Below are 21,239 nucleotides of genomic sequence, written 5' to 3'. Positions count from 1 at the left end.
TCGGAAAACTCTATATTGTCCAACGTTGTAACTACGTTGTCCGAATCACCTAAAGATCACTTAAGCAAAAATGGTTACAAGACAACGTTTATTCGACGTCGCAGAAGCTTCTACTTTGCTGTAGTACTAGTCCAACGTCGGCACAACGTTATAAAAACGTTTAAATTTATTTTAATATCTAAGGTATGGAGCTAACTATTTTTTGTAACTAATCCAACGTTGTGTTTAGTAAACATGTGGTCGCAAGTCGTGAAAATGCTACTTGGGCTCTCGTAACTCAGCTGCCTTATCGTCGTCCCCTTAATACAACCATTAGGTAACTACAGTTTTTGTGATTTTGAGTTAACTAGTTATAATTTAGTATAATTTTCAGGCCCTTTTTGATGCTACAACTAGCTTAGTTCTATTTCTACTCGATGGTACAGAAATTCAGTGACAATACAGCAAATTTCCTTTTTTGTCAAATTTAATGCTCTAATGGAAAATCACATATTTCCAGTTATTTTTATTTTGCAAAATAAAAAGGAAAACACAGCTACAAAATTGCACAAGAACAAGTGTAAAGTAATAAGTTATTTTCGCGATAGCGATAGCGTGTGCTAGTTAAGTAGTTAAGAAGACATGTGATAGATAATAACTTAGTTCGGGATCGCCCGATTCTGCTTGATTCGCGATAGCATGTGATAGATATAGGAATGCGGCAGGGGCCCGCGAGGGCCCGGGGCGTGTGCTTCGCACACACGGCACATCGATAGTTACGCCACTGGACATATCACAGCCATCTAGATTTTATCAAATAATAAAGATCTACTCAGATCAAATAATGTAAATGAAACTATCTAGGAAAATCTTGAGCAAGTATTCTTACCGTACATTGTAAAGCCGTGAAATGGTATGACACCACTTGGTGGAAACACAATGGTATTCTCGGGAGTGTTCGGCTTTCCTTTAAAGGCCACTTGCATAAATGCAGGCTGATTGGGCAGGTACTTCAAAATTTCCGAATCTCTGGAGAAACAAAGCATTACCTTAAATTAACAAATCTTTTTTAATGAATAATACCAAATAAAATGTGAATAAAATCAAACCTATTACGTCTTTACCTGATATAAGACATCTTCAAATACAAAATACTGGTCGTCGTTTGAAGCTGTCAGATTGATATCTTTAATTATCAGCTTGTCTATCATCAGGTCGTATTGTAGAACGTTTTGTTTCAGAAAATCGAAGTAGGAGATTTGCTAAAAAGAAATATTTTCGTTGATTGAAGAAATAAGAAGATGCGCAGCCTTATATGTCCGAGATGTAGCTGGCGTTACCGTCAGCCTGTCCGAGATTTAGTTTGGCACAGCGCCGCTGCGCGCTGATAGCCGTTTACAGCGCAGCAGATAAAGAATACTGTACCGTAGTTCTGCTTTCAGTCGACAGAGTGAGTAGTTGCCGGAGACAGTGTTGTCAGAACTACTTATTAATCCGTAGATTTCCGGATTTTGGGTGCAGCACGTTAATAATACGGATTTTCTATCATTAAACAATTTAATATAATATTATATGATTAAACAAAAAACGGCGTCAGAGTTGGCTTGGAATCGCTGTTATTTCATATGTAAAATATTACGGTAAATGTTAATAATCGTCATTTTCAAGCCAACTAAACGACTTTTTTCGATCATACGAAATTTTCGGTACCTATAAAAGAAATTTTTACTTTTGTTGTTTATTCTATGTTTAACAGGAATACATTTTCAACATAGTATAAGGAAACTAGTAGCTTTACTACTTGTCAAATCCTTTGTTCTTTTTCTGCCACTTTATATGACCTTGTTCTCGCCTCCCATGACCACTGACGTAGCTGTATAGTCGTGGTCTATTAACTAGGAAAAGCATTTATAGTCGTGGCACTCGCCATAGTTTCACAGATATGTATTTAGGAAAATATGAGTTTACAATAAAATAAAATAAAAAAATTATATAAAAACAGAATATTTTCACATTTCGTGTAGGTAACAATTCTTCTGTATCTGAAAATCTTCTGATGGGAAGAAATGGCGGAAAAAATATATAATGACATATTTTTATATTATTATCTATTTCAGAGATTTTCTACAACTTTTTTTTAATTTAAAACAAGTTTAATTTTCTGTAGATAACTGGATTCGGCATAAAATTCTGCTATAGTACACTGTTTTTATTTAAAGCACACTGCGGTGTTGCCATTCTATTTCTTATTTACTAAAACACACACTTTGGGGTTAAAAACATTATATACGAGAAGTGGTAAAAAACTAGAGTGAATATAACTTTATTAATACTTAGCTATGTTTTCTTAAACACGAAGGATACCAGAATAAATTCGTGTAGAAAAATTTACTTTATCGTATACAGGGTATTTTTTATGGCGTCACCAAAATCGTAATATTTAAAATGTTGTATCTCATTTTTTTTAAATGCAACACCTTGTATATAATTTTTTTCTCAGGTGTAGAATTAAAAGGTGAACATTTTTTGTATTTAAAGTGTTCTTAAATTTTTAGCCGTTTTGCAAATATTTTCTGTATTTCATTACATATGGAATTTTCAACGATAAAATATCAGAGAAAGATCATATTAGGTGGCTTTGATAAAAATCACTCGCACTAATGGGCCACTCTGTATATTTACGGTGGTTTAAAGCTAGGTGTGGCACTTTTCTTCCCTCAAATATTAACTCAATATTTTGTCTATAATATTTTGAATATTGTTATATTACGACCACTTATAATAAAGAATAAATAAAATAAAAAAAAACAAAAAAATACAGTCCACTACATTTATAAGAGATTATGCTATTATAAAATTCTTTCGATTAAAAATATGAATAATTTACGGAGACTTTAGATGTACAAAATATTTACTCTAAAATTGTTTCAAAAACCTATCTATATAAATTATCTCGTAAATTATTATTGGAATGAAAATTTTATGGCAAATTCCCTGACCAAAAAATATTTTCATGCGCATATTTGAGACAACCTGTATATCTGAAAAACTATTTTTAAAATCTGCCCACATGCTAAAAAAAATAATAACATTTAATTAATTGCATAATATCTCAGCTTCTAAAATAACCAAATATAATTAAATGTTTATTGATAATTACTATCAGCTTACCGATTTCCATCCGATGGAAATCTAAAAAAACTCCAAGAACAATTTTTTGAATTATTACTACTATTAATAGCAGCACACAGAGTAAGACATTTATTTTTTGTTCATCCGTCTCTGTGCTGGGACGCAACGCTCGAACCTCGCAGCTCGACAGACGGAATTCAACTGAAACGTTTAGCAATCTGCCGATGTTCGACAGATTGCAAAAACTGGCAGAAAATATTTGCGAGAGTGCAACTACTCTTTTCCTTAAACTATGTTTTCAATATATAAACGCGGATTCTTTTCATCCAAAGATATTTTTGTCAAACGTATTACAGATATTACACATTTAATATGGCAACACTGTGGCTTTCAGTTCCACACCGTCTTCGATATACCTTCGCTAGCCGAATTAGAGAAAATATGCGTTCGCCACAAAACGATTGGTAGCCGTACAGCACTTGACATGTATGGGGAAACCAAATCAGCCTTGTCACGCATTCGCCCAATAGGTTGTGTATATTGCCAATTCTTTCAATCAACGGTAATACCTTGTGCTAATACTTACATATGATTTAATTTCAGCACCTAACAGCAAGGCCCATATTCTCGCTCTTAAACACTTTGGACATCCTTTCTTCAAATATTCTTGAGCTAATGGTGCGTAATTCTTCATAAGAATTTTTTCACCAAGCAATATTCTTTCCGCTTCTAACTGAACAAAGTTTTGGTTCGTACTCAGCATGGTGTTGCTGTTCAGAATCTGCTCTCCTCTTGATATCTCTAAGTAGAGATTTCTCTAAAAAGGTAATATTGTAATTTCGTGCTTTAAATAAAAAAGTGCCCGGTGGCGTAGAGGTACAGCTCTCGTCTACCAATCTCAAGGTTGTGGGTTCGAATCCTACAGCCGGCATTTCATCAGCCGACTATTTTTATTAAAAATAAAAATAGTTTAGGTACCTAGGTCGACTCAGCCTTAAATGAGTACTTGGGATTCACAATCCTGAGGTAATAATAGGCAGTTGAAGCGTAGTGCTAGCCACATTACCTTCCTTGTATACCGAACGGCTCTAGCATGGCAAGCTGTACCTTGCTATTCCCAAGGCGTTAAACGTGTATACGGGAGATATTATTATACAGGGTGGCGCCTCTCATACGCCGCGGAGGCTCCAAGGAGAACGACAGCTTGTATTGAAATGAAATTTTGTGAGCATATGTAGGTTAGTTCAGAGCACTTTTTAAAAATATAGAGAGTCCTATAGGGTGCCCCCAAAAAAAGTTACATATCAAAGTTGTATTTTTTGTAATGGAACACCCTATACCGTGTGTTGCATCGTCGAGCGGGACATAGGAAATCCCATGTAAATTTTAATGGGGTCAATTATTGGCTTCACTAATTATTTTAGAGAATAATTCTATTTAGGTTTATTGAAGAGCACTAAAACCCACATTCAAAAGAATAACTTTAGATATTTTTGATTAGCCCGTTTACGAGTTATCGCCGATTTCTTTTTAAATATTTTTCCTTTCTTATGGCCCTGTATTTACTTATGAGCACCAGTCAAGGTAAAAGATAACTATCAAATGAAGTTGTCATTTAATAGTACCTAAATTAATAAGTTATTGAATATTGTAATAATACTATAATTATAACCTTGTAATGGATTACTTTATTTTACTTTAATTCATATTAATTTGTATTTATAAATACATCTTTAAGATTTCCGATGTAGGAATGAGTTTTCAATAATAATAAAGCACTAAATAGGTAAATTTCTGAAATGACAACTTCATTTGACAGTTATATCTTTTACCTTGACTGGTGCTCATAAGTAAATACAGGGCCATAAGAAAGGAGAAATATTTAAAAAGAAATCGGCGATAACTCGTAAACGGGCTAATCAAAAATATCTAAAGTTATTCTTTTGAATGTGGGTTTTAGTGCTCTCCAATAAACCTAAATAGAATTATTCTCTAAAATAATTAGGGAAGCCAATAATTGACCCCATTAAAATTTACATGGGATTTCCTATGTCCCGTCCGACGATGCAACACCCGGTATACTAATTGATTTTCAGATTCTGGGAGAGAAATAAAAGTGAGTTTTATAAGAGAAGTATATGACTAAAATGTAAGGTTTTTTACATATTTAACATTTTCAAGAAATAAGGAACAATTTTTTAAATTACAATAAAAGCTACTTAAATTGGAATTTACCCGGTATAACCTAATATGTAGTTAAATGTACTTAAAATCAAATTAAAACTTGATCCAAAAAGTTATACAGGGTGAGATAAAATTAATATTGAACATTGGTAACCTTCAAAAGTATGTTACTCTTTTATTTTAAATGGAACACCCAGTATATTATTCCGATACTCAATGGAGAATTCATGTCTCTTCAAAATACTTTTAAGGTTGCCTACCCTTCAAACAAAGATTTTCCTATAGATATTTTCATTCGATCTGAGTAGAGCTTTATTATTTGATAAATTCTAGGGTGGCTATGATGTGTCTGACGTTACTTCAACATAGCTATCTAATTAGTCCAACTTTAACAACTAGTTATCATTTTGTGTCAGTTAAAACAAAAAAAAATTATCAGAAATTTGCCGAAAATGCAAACTTATCCTACATCAGAGAGAATTGATATGATTCTATTAGTTGGTGAATGCAGTGTGCATTCACCAATTAATAGAATACTTAAATGCAACTGATTTTATAATAGTCTGTTTTTTGGGGGGATATGTTAAAGACAGTGTTTACAAAACTCGACCACTATTGTCGACAACATGTAAGAAATTAATGTATATGCTTTTCGAGGCAGAACTCCAAAGACAATTATTTTATGCAGTTAACAGGAAAGGAAGCATTTTGAGCATTTGATTTCATCTAGCTAATTTTTGTCACATAATTATAGGTTTATATCTAGTTTTAATTCTGTAATAATTGAAATATGTTTTAAACGTGCATCTTTTTATTACCGTTGAGTAATTTACTCTACATTCTTTAATTTTTGTTAAATTAACAAACGGTATCACAGCCACCCCTAGATTTTTTCAAATAATAAAGATCTACTGACGCAAAATCATAAAAATTAAAATATCTAGGAAAATCTTTGTCTGAGGGGTAGATAACCTGAATAATATTTTGAAGATATATAAATTCCGCATTGAACACCGGAATAATACACTGGGTGTTTCATTTAAAATAAAGGAGTAACTTGCTTTTAAAAGTGACTAATGTTCCATATTAATTTTGTCATCCTGTATAACTCTTTAGGTCAAATTTCAATTTGGTTTATCATGCAATGGTTACTGTAATTAAATATCAGGCTATACAAGGTAAACTAAAATTTAGGTAGCTGTTATCGAAATTTAAAATTTACTCTTAATTTTTACAAAATGTGAGATATGTCAAAATCCTTAGATTTTAGGTATATGCTTCTTTAATAAAACTGACCTTTATTTTTTTCCAAAAATCCGAAAATCAATTAATATATAGGGTGTTCCATTAGAAAAAACAAAACTTTGATGTGTAACTTTTTTTGGGGACACCCTGTACAATTCTATATATTTTTATAAAATGCTTTCAGTTAACCTACATATGCTACCGAAATTTTATTTCGATATAAACTACCGTTCTCCTTGGAGCTTCCGTGGCGTATGAGAGGCGCCACCCTGTATAAATAAAAGGACTATTTACCAGTTCTGATAAGTTTTTCACTCTGAGTGGTAACTGCGCAAATTCCCATCTCTGATTATCGCTAAAAAAGGTAACATTCTATAAAATATGCTTTTATTTAATATGTTACTGGAAATGTCAGTAAAGTATTTACTTACCATTTGGACTTGTCTCTCTTAGGACCCTTTAAGTTTAATAACACTTCTAAAAAATCTTTTGGAGCATACACTGGTCGGTACTTGTGAATATCAGTCTAAAAAAATATTAAATACCTATAATAAAATTTCAAGGAATCCTGTTTTATTTATCTAATTGTAATTATTATTTTATTAAATACTAGCGTGTACCCGCGACTTCGTTCGCGTCGAATTAATCATTTGTAATGGAGATGATAAAGCAAAGCAAGAATTTCCATTAACATACAAACTGGATAAAATCTTCTCACATTTATGTCAGCATGAGAAAAAACAATATGACAATATTATTATATAACTTGGTAATATTTGAGGGGTTGTTTCAACTCGTTGGAATTTGACTTTCGAAAATCCGTTTGCCAAAAATAAGCTTTTTACGTCAATCAGTTTAAGCAGAATCGTGGTTAAGAAATTACCCAACTTTTTGGAACACCCTGTATGATTTTTTTTTAAATTTCAAAATATGTAAAAAAACCAAATAAACTATGCTTGTCCAAGCGTTTTCCCGAAAGACTAACCGTTTTTTAAATAACAAATATTGTAATATTTGAGGGGCGTTTTCACCCTCTTGGAATTTGAGATTCGAGAAACCCCTCCTTATCGAACCTCTACACCCCACAGTCAATCCGTTTGCAAAAAATCAGCTTTAAACGTCAAAGCAGTTTAAGCAGAATCGTGATTACTCAATGGTCATATTTTATAAAACACCCTGTATAAATTTATAAAAAAACTTAAAATATGTAAAACAACAAAATAAAATATACGTGTTTAAGAGTTTTTCCGAAAAACTCACCGGTTTTGAAATAAAAAATATTTTAATATTTGAGGGATAGTTTCACCCCCTTATAATTCGAGTTTCGAAAAATCCTTTCTTATCGAACCTCTACACCCTAAAGTCAATCCGTTTTCCAAAAATCAGCTATTTACCTCAAGTGCTTTAAGCAGGATCGTGATTAATCAATGACCAGATTTTTCGAAACACCCTGTATACATTTTTAAAAAACCTTAAAATATGTAAAAAAACAAAATAAAATATGCGTGTTTAAGCGTTTTCTCGGAAACTTGACCGTTTTTTAAATAAAATTATTGTAATATTTGAGGGGTGGTTTCACCCTCTTGGAACTGGAATTTCGAAAAATCCCTTTTTATCTAACCTCTACACCCTAGAATCAACCTGTATGCCAAAATTGAGCTTCTTACGTTGAGTGGTTTGAGCAGGATCGTGATTAATGAGTATGTGAGTCACTTAAGGATTTTATATATTAGTATAGATAGAAAGATAAATTAATAGATACACATATAATTATTGTATTTATTTCTTATTTTACTAACTTCAAAATTGCTCAGTTCATTCCACTTGTTCAAAAGTTCTTCTTTCTCGCTGTTTCCTCTTAATTTTGCCAAACTAATACCTAATTCGCTGCACATTGAGTTCAACGATTTATGGATTCTCTTATCCCAATGGATTTGTGATTTTCTAAAATTAAAAAAAAAATTAAAAATGTGTAAGAATACATAACAATCATAACATGAAAAATTAAGAAAAACGATAAAAAAAGATTTGCTTGATTGAGATTGAGATTGCTCCAAACCAAACCAAATCAAACCAAAAAGTGTCGACAGATTTATATAATTATTTATTAATAATCACTGGAATATTTTTATAAAAAAAACATGTGCGCCACTGACTTTTTTCTTTTGTTAATAAAACCGCGTAGACTGTTTAATGCGGATTAAAATTTGTATCTTGATATTGTTACGTTTTTCGTCGGTTCCGTGTGGATAGAAAGTCACAATTTATTTAAACACTATTTATTTAACACTAATGAACAAAAATAATAACGATAAAAGACTTATAGAACTATTTACAAACGATTTATAACTAAGAATTTATTTTGAATTTTAGCGCGTCAACTGTATATTTATAACTGCCCTCTCTAGGCCACTGCCGCCGGCTTTTATACCGACAGGTAAAAGAAATCTAGAATAGTCCAAAGATCGTTAGGCGCATAGAAAAGGTTTTCGAATGTTCTCGTATGTACTAGTCCATTCTAGTCGGTCTCGATTCTTCTCGAACGAATGAATCATTGCGGTGTCTATGCGATGTTAAGGTCATCCGAGGGCGGGCCATATTGTGAGGTTAGGTCGAGTCCACACCGGCTCGCAACAATATTTTGTTAGTTGTGATCTCCTTGATGAGATATGATAAAGGACTGATGATACTGTCTTGGGATTCTGTAAACTCCGTAGCTAGAAATTTCTTGCCTAGCCTATGTTATTTATATACGATTGATGAGTCACTAGACAGGAAATATGTTTACCGAATCGCACTGTTATGACTACGGTAATCACAAACATTTTCCGATGCACGTCATCAATCATATCGAAATTGACACTAAAACCTGTAAACTTGACTAAATGATAATAATTTTGGCAAAAATGTTTAAATTTGTTGTATAATTTGAGATACCGAGCAGCTCTTCATTTGACTTCATAGAGCAAATGATTGTAACAGATGTTTTATTTAGATTAAAGCTGCAAAAATTAGTTTAAAGCGATTTTTATTACCGCCATGTTGGTGACATTGTGCCGCGATCAGCAACGTTGTCGTTGTCGTTTATTATTTGACAATTATCATAATGTCAGTCAGAGTTGTCTCTGATGTCAGTCATTATTTTGTATAATATCGCCTGGTTGTTGTCGAATCTTTGGGAGTAATCAGGGGCGGATCCAGAATTCGAGAAAGGGGGGGGGGCTAGACTCACAGTCGTTTGTGACAAAATAAATTAATAATATCGTATTACTTTACTGAACTCTGTCTGAATGAATTTGAATTACTGATGGGGACGGCTTTAGCCTTCAAATCCTTAATTAAATCCTTAAAATTAAATAATTTTTGAGCTATACAGGGTGGTTACAATTTCGATGCTCAACATTTGCATCTCAGAAACTACGAGAGATACGAAATAAGGCAAACTTGATCTATTGAGCGAATTATATAATAGTGAATTTATATACTAATGAATAAAAATTAGATACCACCGTATAGACTTTTTTTCGCCCTATCTAACAGTATAAAAAGTCAAAATGGCGACCATAAGAAAACAAAAACTTGACTGTTGTTGTGCGAAATCTAGAAGGCTTAAAAATTTTCTGAAAACGGCATCTAATCGGCCGATGTCAAAAATATAAAACTACCAACTTACGTTCCATAGATACAATAGTTCTGAAGATATTGTCATTTAATATAAACGTATTATTTTCATTTTTTTGACATAAATCCGAAACTAATCATTTAATCAAGATACCGGGATTTTCTTCATAAGCGTTTGTCAAACATTTAATTACGCAACTTTTGTCCCATTTAACCGAATTCGTAACTCTCGTAGTTCCTGAGATGTCAATGTTGAGCATCGAAATTGTCACCACCCTGTATACTATATGAAGAACGCTAAATCTCAAATAAACTCTTTTAGCAAGTGATGTTACTTCAATCACAGAATAGGTATCCTATAAGTATACAAATAAAAATCTTGTTCCTAATTCGTGGTACGAAAATTGTTTTTTATGACGATGTGCAAACGAGTAAAATTTCCTGTGCGCAAAAATAAACTCGCGTAAAATAACAATAAACAGCGTAATAGAGAGATATCGCTAAACCGAATATCGTGCATGGACGTTAATAAGGCCAGGTGTTATTTCCTTTGCGTGAGGTGGTATTAACTCTCTTCATTTATAGTTATCGGATCGGAAAGGATTCTGTTCGTGTCGCGTCCGCTATTTAAACTTAACCTAACTTTGAATTTAAAACTTTGAAATTGTTTTGTTTACTAGGTATTTTAAAACTAAAGGGCTAAAGTGCTTATTTCCAGTGCTTTATTGTTCAACGTCTGCCAGTGGGTTTAGGGCAACAAAAGCAACAAATTCCCTTAGAAGGGCTAAGTCGTCATCTGCTGTAAACCTAAGCCTCTTTATAGGTTCTTTAATATTGGAAGAGGTGGAATCCATATTTCGGGCCATATTTATTTAATTAAAACTAATCTCAGCTACTTAAATATCAAATTACCTAATAAAACTAAAGTAATAATTCAAAACAATTCAAACATAACCTAAAATAAAAGATCTCGCCGCGCGCCGGCCGGCCCCGGTTGTCAAATACCCGCACATGCCCATTTAAGCAATTTTTAAACGTTATTTAGAAATAGCGCTTGGTGTAACCTTAGGGTGTAACAGATCAGGCGGTAACGTTATTAGCGGGTGTTGCGTTAAAAATTGACTCGCGCATATCGTAACCATGATAAGGTACGCGTAAATACTGCATGACGCTATTCGGTTTTCCGATTTCTCTCTAATAACTGTGCCGGTTAGGCGCTGTGCACAATTTTAGAGGCCATAAGTGGGCGTGCTATGTGTGCAAACTAATAACCTAACTAGTGCCCGATTCCGAAAATTGGAACCACGAAAAACAATAAAGAAAAAACAAAGTTTATAATCTGTATAATCTGTGCTCGTATTACATGTTAACGTATAGTTTACCTGAAAAATGAATCATATGAACTGCTTTCTTTCCTCTTCATTTTAACCCAACGATAGATATTATTCTTTAACTCAGCTTCCAAACCATTTTCCTGCATACACTTCAGCAACGTGCTCTTGAAATCTTCTATTTTCACACTGGGTGTTGCAACTAATTTCTAGCAACAAAAAATAGCACAAAATATTATTGACAAAAATTTGATAGATTTCTTAAGTCATTTTGAACTGTGACATTGTCACAATTATTGGTGACATATTTGTAGAAAAAAATATTATTATTTTGAATGACTAAAGAATACAAGGACTAATAACACCCGAGACCAGATTGTTACTATACCACCAAACAGTGCCGTGGCACATATTTATTCTTAACTTAGCTACTTGAAAAGATATTTATATTTTTGATAAATGTTTTGACTACGCCAGTGGTTAGGTTAGGTTAAGTTAAAACTAGACAAACTAAAAATATACCGAGAGTGCCATTTAAAAATCAAAAGTTGTAGTCATTTCCGGTGAAAGAGGAAGTGGCCTAAAACAAGTGAATACGTCAATCAATCCTAATTTATGTCATATACTAACATACCAAATCTGGTTTTTTTATCTGAAAAAATAAAAAAGTTATAGGGGTGAGCCACTTTTGAGACTGCACCCGGTATACAGGGTGTTCCTTAATAATATGCTAATATTTAGTGGGGTAGTTCTTGAACTAATTCTACGAAAAAACTTCATATTATGAATGTATGTGCTAAACATCTTAACTTTTGGTATACAGGGGGTAAATTTTTCTATTTTTTTTATATTAACGACTCTGATGTTATTAAAGATATCTTTACGAAATTTGGTGCACGTCTCTATGCATAAAGTAGAGAATAATATTTTAAGCACATTTAAATTTTTTTTTTAAAAATCATTGAAAATGGTATTGAAGCCAAATCCCGATTGTTTATAGCACCTATACCTATGTATGTAAGAAAATATATTTTATGTTGTTTCAAATTTTTGTTAAGTGAATGTAATACCTACTGATTTTGTTGTCTACCAAACTAACTACAATGTTTAATTAAAAACACAAATTTACCTGTATATCTTCGAACAAGCTCTTATACTGGCTTGAGTTCTTCAAATCTTCACAAATTTTTATAGTGGTTTGATGAATATTTTTGTCTTTTAATTCTTCCATTTTTTTATTTGAAAATACCTTTTTTATATGGTATATTTTCAGTTCAACGACCATATAGTGCCGGAATTTTAATGCCTATGAATAAAACTACCCTTTATCCTAGTGCAAGGTGGTTGCTTAGATGTTTTATTGATTAAACTTTTCCAAATCTTAAAGGAAATATACTAATCTTAACCAGATTATTTTATTTAGTTCATTATAAGTTTAGTTTTTTGTTTTTTATCAGTAAAATGTACGAATTATTAAACAATATAAAATTAATGATGCCCAATTTGTCACGCATTTTTAATAATAATTATTAGTCTATTTTTAATTACCAGATTTAATACAATATACAGGGTGATTCAGTGTTGTTACATATGAAACCCAGGTTTTCGCACTTTTTTTCTCAATTAGATTTAGAATAACGACAGCAATTCATATTTAAATTTTATGTTTGGGAATGCATAGACAACCTAGCGAACCAGAATAGAGTACATCTGATCTATAGTCTGTCCAGTGAGATATTCCTGACAGTAACAGTTATTGTGTCTAATTTACAGGCAATCTGTATTTTCCGACATGTTTTGTATGTCGTATATCGTAGATTCCGGAACAATGTAGAAAAATACAAAAAATAACAGCATATACCTGTATATTAAAATGACGGGCAACTGTCACTATCATGTAACTTCTTATTGGGCGGACTTATATGTAAGTGGATAGTTTGCATTAAATATTTTGCCCCTTTTTTGAAAAAAACTATCCGTACGCCTCTGGTAGAAAATTCAATTGCCAAAATACCTGATTTGCTTTACAACGGATTATTGATAAATTTAGATGTATAATACACAATCTCTGTATGTTCAACGAAAGAAGGAAAGATTTCGACAGACGACATCCAAAAAATGACACACAATACCATCTACTAGTTATTAAAAATGACAGACCTATTGTCATTGTCATATACAGGTTGTCCCCGAAATAAGTGCAAGTATTTTAAAGGGTGGTAGATCTCGATAAAAGAAACATATTTTCTCTTTATGGTTTTTCAAATAAGTCCAAAATAACGGAGTTACTTTGAAAATTAACTTTGAAAATTAAAAAAAATGATTTTTTGCTAAAATTTTGAGAACCACTGGATCTTTTCTGGATTTTCTTCCTTGTAAATTTAATCTAATACCTATGTTGCCATATTATCAAGAAATTATGGTTTTTAACTAAAAACTAAAAAAAAATCCAAAAATTTTTTTTTCGAGAAAAAAACCTCATAGGCGTATTTCTGGAGTTGAACTCTACCAGTTAAAATACTTGCACTTATTTCTGGGACTACTACTTATTTTTTTATATTATGACTGGCTCAATTTTATTTTTATATACGTTTTAATATAAGTCTTGATTGATTATCGTTAAGCGGCTTTAGACAATGTGGATATTTGGACTGGTAAAGTCTGGAAATCTCTATACAGAGTGAGTCTTAATTAAGTGCAAACATTTATAAGGGTAATATATTTCGACCCCAGGAACGCGCCTATGAGATTTTTTTCCCAAAAAAAGTAAAAATTTGGAAAAATTGGATTTTTTTTTTAGTTTTTAGTTTTTAGTTAAAAAAATATAATTTATTGATAATATGACAACATAGGTAGTAGATAGATTAAATTTTACAGTGGTTCTCAAAATTTACGCAATTTTTTTTCAAATCTTCGAAGTAAAATAACTCGATTATTTTGAACTTATTTGAAAAACTTGCACTTAAAAATATTTGCACTTATGACTCGACCCTGTATAGTGCTGTTGTGCCAATATAAGAATAAAAAAGTTAGAGACCGTATGAGGTCTCTAGAATCGATTTAAACATTCGCTAGGTCCAGAAGCCATTATATGGATGAGGACCGGGGTTCGGAATCTTCGTAATCAATATTAGCAATTAGCATCGCCCAGTTTTGGCCTGGCAGCAAAAAGAATGCTTTAACTTAAGTAAAGTTACTTTTTATTTTAAAAAAATAGGAAAAAACATACATATTTTATAATTAAATTTATATTAAATAAGATAATTTGTTAAAAATTAATTAACATAGCTAAACATAAATATATTTATTATTTTTGCAGTTCCCCAAATCAACACAATTACAATTAGAAGTATTTATTTTATTATATGCAATGTGAAACCAGAGTACACCCCAGTGCCGTAGACTACCATTCATCATACAAAATTAAAAAAAAATACATTATATTATAGATGTCGCCACATCACTGGATATTTTGACAACTATAACATATGTTTGACATATCTCTTACAGAGTAACTCGTTTTAAAGAATGCATTTTTCTTTATATGTGTTGTATAAAGAAAAATGTGTTTTGTTTGTTAAAAAGCAAACAAATAGCATAAAAATAATAATTTTATCACAACGTAATATAATCTAATTTCGTTTGCAGAATTCTACGAAATGCTACGGAACGCTACGACTCTTACTACGCGTGCTCTCTACGGCTGCGGATCGCTCGAATCATCTAGAAAAAGGGAGAGCAACACCGCTTGACCTTGACACCGTTCCTGAAGGTGACTCGCCGCGGCTCGATACAGTTCGATTGTTTTCGATTGAGATCGGCGATCCCCAACGAGGAAACAAGTATTGTAGCCAGCGCGCAGAGGAGAACGATCGCGAGTTTACAAATATAAATGCTGACTCTATATTTGTTTCCGTTGGCTTGGCACAAAGCCGCATAGCAACAGCGCCTCTGATAAGTTTTGTAACTTATTTCTGTGATTGACTCGGTTGTTTTGGTTGAAAAGTAGTAAACTGTAATATATGCAAACACACTTTATGTTCTTTATTTAATGATTATAATATATAATTTAATAATTTCAGTGCGTTTTACACAAGGTAAAAGAAAACAAAAAGATAATTTGAAAATGGTTACAAGATGAAAGTATAGCTTATTGACCCAATAAATATTAAAACACCCTGTGTATATTAAAACATTTTTTTTTCACTTATTTTGTTAATATTTTCTGTAGTTCTGTTAGAGAAAAATATTAAAATAAAGTATGGTAAAGAAATAAATTAAAAAGTAAGTAGTTGGTCTGAATTTTCTATTTGAATTGGTATTATTACTTTTTGTGACAATTTTATTTTATACCGCATTTTATCAAATTTTTAAATTTCTTCCGGGGGATTATTATCCCCCTACCGATATCTGCGCCCCTGGATACTTAAGAATAATGTTTATAAATACAGAAGGGCAATAATACCCTTAACTAATGAAAAATGAAATTTTATTTATTAGAAAGCCATTTTATTTGTTAAAATAAATAGTTAAATAAAAAACAGTTATAGTAGCTACTGAAATGACAAGCGATGGTAATGTTTGTCATGTCGATCTCTATATGTCATTTACTAAAAAATTGCAAAAATTGAAAAAAGTAAAATGTTTAAAAATAATGTTTACTGAATAGATTTGAATTTGAATGATTGGGGCATGTCTAGAAACTTTCATGAAATGATCGTTTATTGTCTATTCTATGGCTACTATGACGCTTTTTTTTCAATCATACAGTATGTAATTATGATTGATAGAGATTTCTGACAATATATTCATTTGCATTTTATTAGAGGAATTGCATTCATCGTATCTCGTATAATAAAAAAACGGCGTCAAGTTGCCTTAGAAATAACGATCAAAATTTTTTGTCGTGTCGACCTCTATATGTAATTTACTAAAAAATTACATAAAAAATTGACAAAAAATAACAATTAATAATTAAATTTATAAAAGTAAAATATTCAAAAAATATTTTTTACTAAATAGGTTTGAATTTGAATGATTGGTATATATGGCTAGAAACTTTGATTAAAAAATTTTCGTTTATTGTCTATTCTATGGCCACTATGACGCTTTTTTTTAAATCATACGGTAGCTAATTATGATTGATAGATATCTCTGACAATATATTCATTACAATATATTTATGTTTTTATTTTATTAGAAAAATTGAATTCGTCGTATCTCGTATAATAAAAAAAACGGCGTCAAGTTGCCTTAGAAATAATGATCAAAAAACTTTTTATGTCATTTATTAAATGACATAAAAAAGACTCTATATGTCATTTATAAAAGACTCTATAAAAGACTCTATATGTCATTTATTAAAAAATTATATAAAAAATGATAAAAAATAACAATTAATAATTAAATTCAAAAAAGTTAAATATTAAAAAATTATCGTTTATTATTTATTCAATGGCCACGATGACGCTTTTTTCAATCGAATAATCGAAAATCGTATAATCGAGAAAAAAAACGGCGTCATGTTACCTTAGAAATATCGATCGTTGACGTTTTATATATGGTCATATTATATATGATCATATAAAATGTTATATACCATCTAAAGTAATTTGACGCCTTTTTTATTTTTTTAATATGGTATATTCTGTCCAGCAAAAGAAAACATGACATTAATGACGGCTCTCAAATTAAATTGTTTTTTTCTGGAGTTTCTCTGCGAAATTCTGTAATATCTCGTTGATTATACATTAACATGCTTAATAAAATGCAATGTGATTCAAACATAATTAAAAAACATACGTTTGTTTGCATTATGCTTTGTTTTCTTAAAAATTCTAGAAAGTCACGTGGTGTTCCGTGTCCTAACCTAAAAATAATTTAACAGTTAAGTGCGCCACCTCGCGGCCACTGCGTGTATATCTGCCGCGCGCTGAAGTAGCATTTTCGCACTACGCAACTACATCTGTCTCTTTTAAAAAGAGACGAAATATCCGTTTCTGGTTTTCGGTTTTTACTTCGTGGAATAGGCGGCGGATAGCTTGGCGTTCGCCATTATTATTCGTGTTTCTGAGCCGCCATTGTTGTGTGCTTTTCCAATCAAAAAATATACAATACGAACCTGTGCATTCGGCATTTAATTTTTAGAGAGAGAGTGCGTGATACAAAATAATAGTTAATATTTTTATTTTCATATTTGTTGGTGCCTTTTGCGGTTTTCTTACGTAAATAAATTCGGAATTTTCGACTATGACTTTGAGTGTAGCTAGTGTAGCTTAAGCGGGAAAAGATTGACATTTTCGTAATTCCATTTTGACTGTTCCCGATTGTAAACATCAAATGCGATTAATTAACTTTTGAGTTTACTGACTGCTAACCTCAACATGGACCAAGTCAACTCGGAAACAGGTTATTTGTTTTATTCTTTATGTTTTTAGGATTATTCTAACTAGAATTCGTTTCAGAAAAATTAAGCACCTACGAAACATCGAGAACCTGCCGATCTTTGGTTGAAGAAAAAATAAAAAACTCGGAAAATGGTATGAAAATATTAATAACAATAGTTTTTTAATGTTATATTTTTATATGGTGTTTTAGAAGATGAAAACGAAATGTCTGGGTTCTATGTTAGAGAAAAAACCGCTGAGATATCCCAAAATAAAGGTTAGAACATTTGGTTCGAAATGTTTTTTTTTAAGTTATCCTTACTACAATTTTTATTGGATATATCAATAATTCATCAACTTTATTTTTAAAAACAGATTTTTAACTATACTATTTAAATTTCAGAAGCAAGTAATGGTGATGCTCATGAAGAAAAAGAGGATAATGTCTCTGTTGAAGGTAAGTTTCGTATATCGCTTAATATTAAAGTTGTATTTTAATTGTAAGGTACTTTTCCTTTCTTTAAATTGTATTTATTTATTAAACTACATATTTATGTTATATTGAAGAGAATTTCTCTCTATTAATTCATGTTAAAATTAATTTTTAGTGCCAGAAAATGATGACAAAGTAGAGAAAGACGAAAATCTGCCCAATAGTAAGTTTATTTGGTTTATTTTATTTAAATTGTCCTTGTTGTGTTTATTAAAATTTATTACCGGCTACTAGATTTTATTAACCATATTTGTTGACATTCAACTTATGCTTTTTTTATCATAAAATACTAAATTCTACAGATTAAATATTTTACAATTGGAGATTTTAAACAATTGAAAATCAAAAGTCTAATTGATTTTGCATTTAGTAATCAAACAAGCATTTTTTATATTACTGGTAATGTGTGCAGTATTAAAAATACCCTACATCGTATGTGTTAATATTTTCTAGTTAATAGACTTAATAAATATGTCGTTTTTTAACTTTTTACGTAATATATTATTTACTTTAGATGTAAAAGAAGGGGACAAAATAGAAGAAGAAGAAAATAATTCTAAGGGTAAATATCAAAAATAAATTTAAATAGACTTGTATTAAACTTCTGATTTGTATCTGCTGAATGTTATTTTCCAATTCAAACATTTAAATTGTTATACACAATTATCTATATAGTATGGTTGTGTTATCACATATAGGTACATTTATAATTATTATTGTACCCATAAAAAAGAGTATAGTTCATATTGAATATTATCACCACATACACAATTGAGTTAGATAGTTTCTTTATTGACAATTGATTTTGACATCAATCAACATTGATTTTTTTGTATTATGATCATTAATTTTCTAAACTCCATAATATGATCGAAAAAAAACAATGGCATCAGAGGCGATATCACACAGCTTCGATTGAGCTAAGAAATGAAGCTTTTATTTGGGCCTAAGTCGTTTTATATGAGCCAAAATTTTCGAGGCATCAAATACTGCATCAGTTGTCACAGCCCAACGCCAGACGGACACCCATTAACTTTTATTTGCACTCACACAATATATGCGTTATACTTGTCTCAGCAATAATCAATTGTAGAAATCTATGATCCAAGGGGGCTTTTTATGATGACAAGAACATATTCTTATATTAATGACATACTTTATGATGTTTGTACTTAATTGTCCAATGAAGGGCACAAAGCTTCTTGATTTTGAATATAATTCTTTAATTATTCGTATTATTATTCAATGGTAGAGCGCCAGAATAGAGAAACTGCTCTCCTGTCTCATAGTATAACGGAGACGATTTGCAAAGAGGCCTGCGTAAGGAAATAGACTGGAGAATAGACTCGCACCAAACCACACTGTGTCAGTAAAAGGATGCAATGAATAATAAGCACTATTGTGTACTAGTCTAATTATATAGTCTCTAACAATTATATCATGTGTATGGGGATGATTTTTTTAGGATGAAAATAAGGATTTAGAAAAAGAAGAAAACAAATCCAGTTCTAATGGTAAGTTAACTAATGATAAACGTTTAAACTTTATGTAGTTCAAGTTTCGATTTTGGCTTTATTTGAAGAGATTTTTAAAAGACATAATGCCAGCTTCCCATTACATGTGTCACTGTTTCTTCTCTTGATATGAAACGATACATGCTACTAGGAACAGATGCCAAATACGTACTGTTTCATCTTTGCGAGATACCCGCGCGGTCGCAGTCCATGCATTGCGAACTTTATTTTTTTAAAATGTTTTTTTTTTTTTTTTGTTTTATTTTTAAAGTTTTATTTATTTTGAGATACTTATTCAATTCTTCTACTTTTTACACTTCAAAGTTTACTAATTTTATAAGATGATAATAAATACAGGATATTGAGGAAAAGAAGATAAACAAAATCCAATTCTAATGGTAACCTTAGGATTAATGATCAAATAATTTTAAACCTTATGTACCGGTTGCAATGTCTTCCTTTTTTGGCCTTCAAATTGATAGTAATGACTTTTTAACAAAATAGTATTTAATAGGCCTACTGGTCACACCCCACCAACATTGTCACAGATTATGCTTTGGCTCTCTTTAACTGGAAGTAAACATAACCTATCACCGAGTGGCCAAAGTACGACAGTTTTCATTTCCGAGGTCCCATATAAAACTTTTTTTTATGATATTTTTTTTTTTTAGTATTTTTTTATCTTTTAAAAAGTTTTTTACAATCAAGGGTCATAATAATTTTTACGACGAAAATAGAAAGATAGAGGAAAAAGAAGAGTACATGAATCGGCAGTTCCTAAATGGTCAAGATTACTGAATGATAGTGCACAAGCTACATTGAGATCATCACATACACCAAAGATACGACGCATAATACTCCACCGGAGAAAAAGACGAGCGTCACAGTGTGGTGTTGGAAAAGTGTAGGATAGTCATTATACTTAGGATTTAATTCTATGCTGAAATATTGACGTCGTTGTGTTTCCTGCGAAAGGCGCGGCTAGACCTGTTAAGTAGCTCCTCTAGACAGCCTCGTGTTGCTAGCCATAGTTTCTGTAGTCATTATACATACAGATACTCATTACCCACCGGCAGGGTGGCACGGGCACCTCCATTAGGAGGCCTCGGCCTTGAATTATAACGCAAAAACGGAAAGGTCCGATCGTTAGAACAATAGTTCTTATAGGGTATAAGTCATGGTGGGGAGACACAACTGTGTGCACAAAATACAAATTGGTTTGAAAAAGAATACAGGACCACTGTTTCAGAACGCTAAACCATACCAAAGGTTGCATAGTTTTGTTCTTAATGAGACGACCCGGTATCGTTTTATTTCATTTTTAGGATTCTTGGGTATCCAAGAGAAGAAAAGG

At 31.5% G+C, this 21,239-nt stretch overlaps 3 protein-coding genes across 3 annotated transcripts in view; 2 read left to right on the top strand and 1 right to left on the bottom strand.

Moving 5' to 3' along the window:
* Nucleotides 1–868: 868 nt before the first annotated feature.
* On the bottom strand, nucleotides 869–12,723 carry LOC115885235 (TBC1 domain family member 19; the record flags this gene model as incomplete). The annotated part of the gene is given in 8 exon segments (XM_030904073.1): nucleotides 869–1,028; nucleotides 1,104–1,241; nucleotides 3,698–3,928; nucleotides 6,835–6,895; nucleotides 6,972–7,066; nucleotides 8,340–8,484; nucleotides 11,544–11,701; nucleotides 12,622–12,723. Coding segments are annotated over 8 exon segments (1,090 nt in total), but the record flags the coding sequence as incomplete, so codon positions are not given.
* Nucleotides 12,724–17,528: 4,805 nt separating this feature from the next.
* LOC115885234 lies at nucleotides 17,529–18,950 on the top strand. Its single transcript, XM_030904071.1, has 6 exons — nucleotides 17,529–17,900; nucleotides 17,957–18,031; nucleotides 18,090–18,155; nucleotides 18,282–18,335; nucleotides 18,487–18,534; nucleotides 18,886–18,950. The coding sequence occupies exons 1-6, from the start codon at nucleotides 17,876–17,878 to the stop codon at nucleotides 18,948–18,950; spliced, it is 333 nt and encodes a 110-aa protein (XP_030759931.1). The 5' UTR covers nucleotides 17,529–17,875.
* Nucleotides 18,951–19,616: 666 nt separating this feature from the next.
* The window catches only part of LOC115885233, a 49,943-nt gene continuing 48,320 nt past the window's right edge, over nucleotides 19,617–21,239 (top strand). The window contains exons 1-2 of the mRNA XM_030904070.1: nucleotides 19,617–19,691; nucleotides 19,837–19,885. Of these exons, the coding sequence (XP_030759930.1) occupies nucleotides 19,617–19,691; nucleotides 19,837–19,885 (124 nt within the window). The remainder of the gene's footprint in view (nucleotides 19,692–19,836; nucleotides 19,886–21,239) is intronic.

This window comes from Sitophilus oryzae, unplaced genomic scaffold, assembly GCF_002938485.1.
Source record: "Sitophilus oryzae breed Bouriz unplaced genomic scaffold, Soryzae_2.0 scaffold_378_pilon_pilon, whole genome shotgun sequence".
Taxonomy (NCBI): Eukaryota; Metazoa; Arthropoda; class Insecta; order Coleoptera; family Curculionidae; genus Sitophilus; species Sitophilus oryzae.
This window is presented reverse-complemented; position numbering and strand designations above follow the sequence as displayed.

Coding starts and splice junctions, on each gene's coding strand:
- LOC115885234 (XM_030904071.1), top strand. CDS start 17,876: ATGGACCAAGTCAACTCGGAAACAG. Junction 18,336..18,486: donor GGATAATGTCTCTGTTGAAG/GTAAGTTTCGTA, acceptor ATTAATTTTTAG/TGCCAGAAAATGATGACAAA. Junction 18,535..18,885: donor AGACGAAAATCTGCCCAATA/GTAAGTTTATTT, acceptor TATTTACTTTAG/ATGTAAAAGAAGGGGACAAA.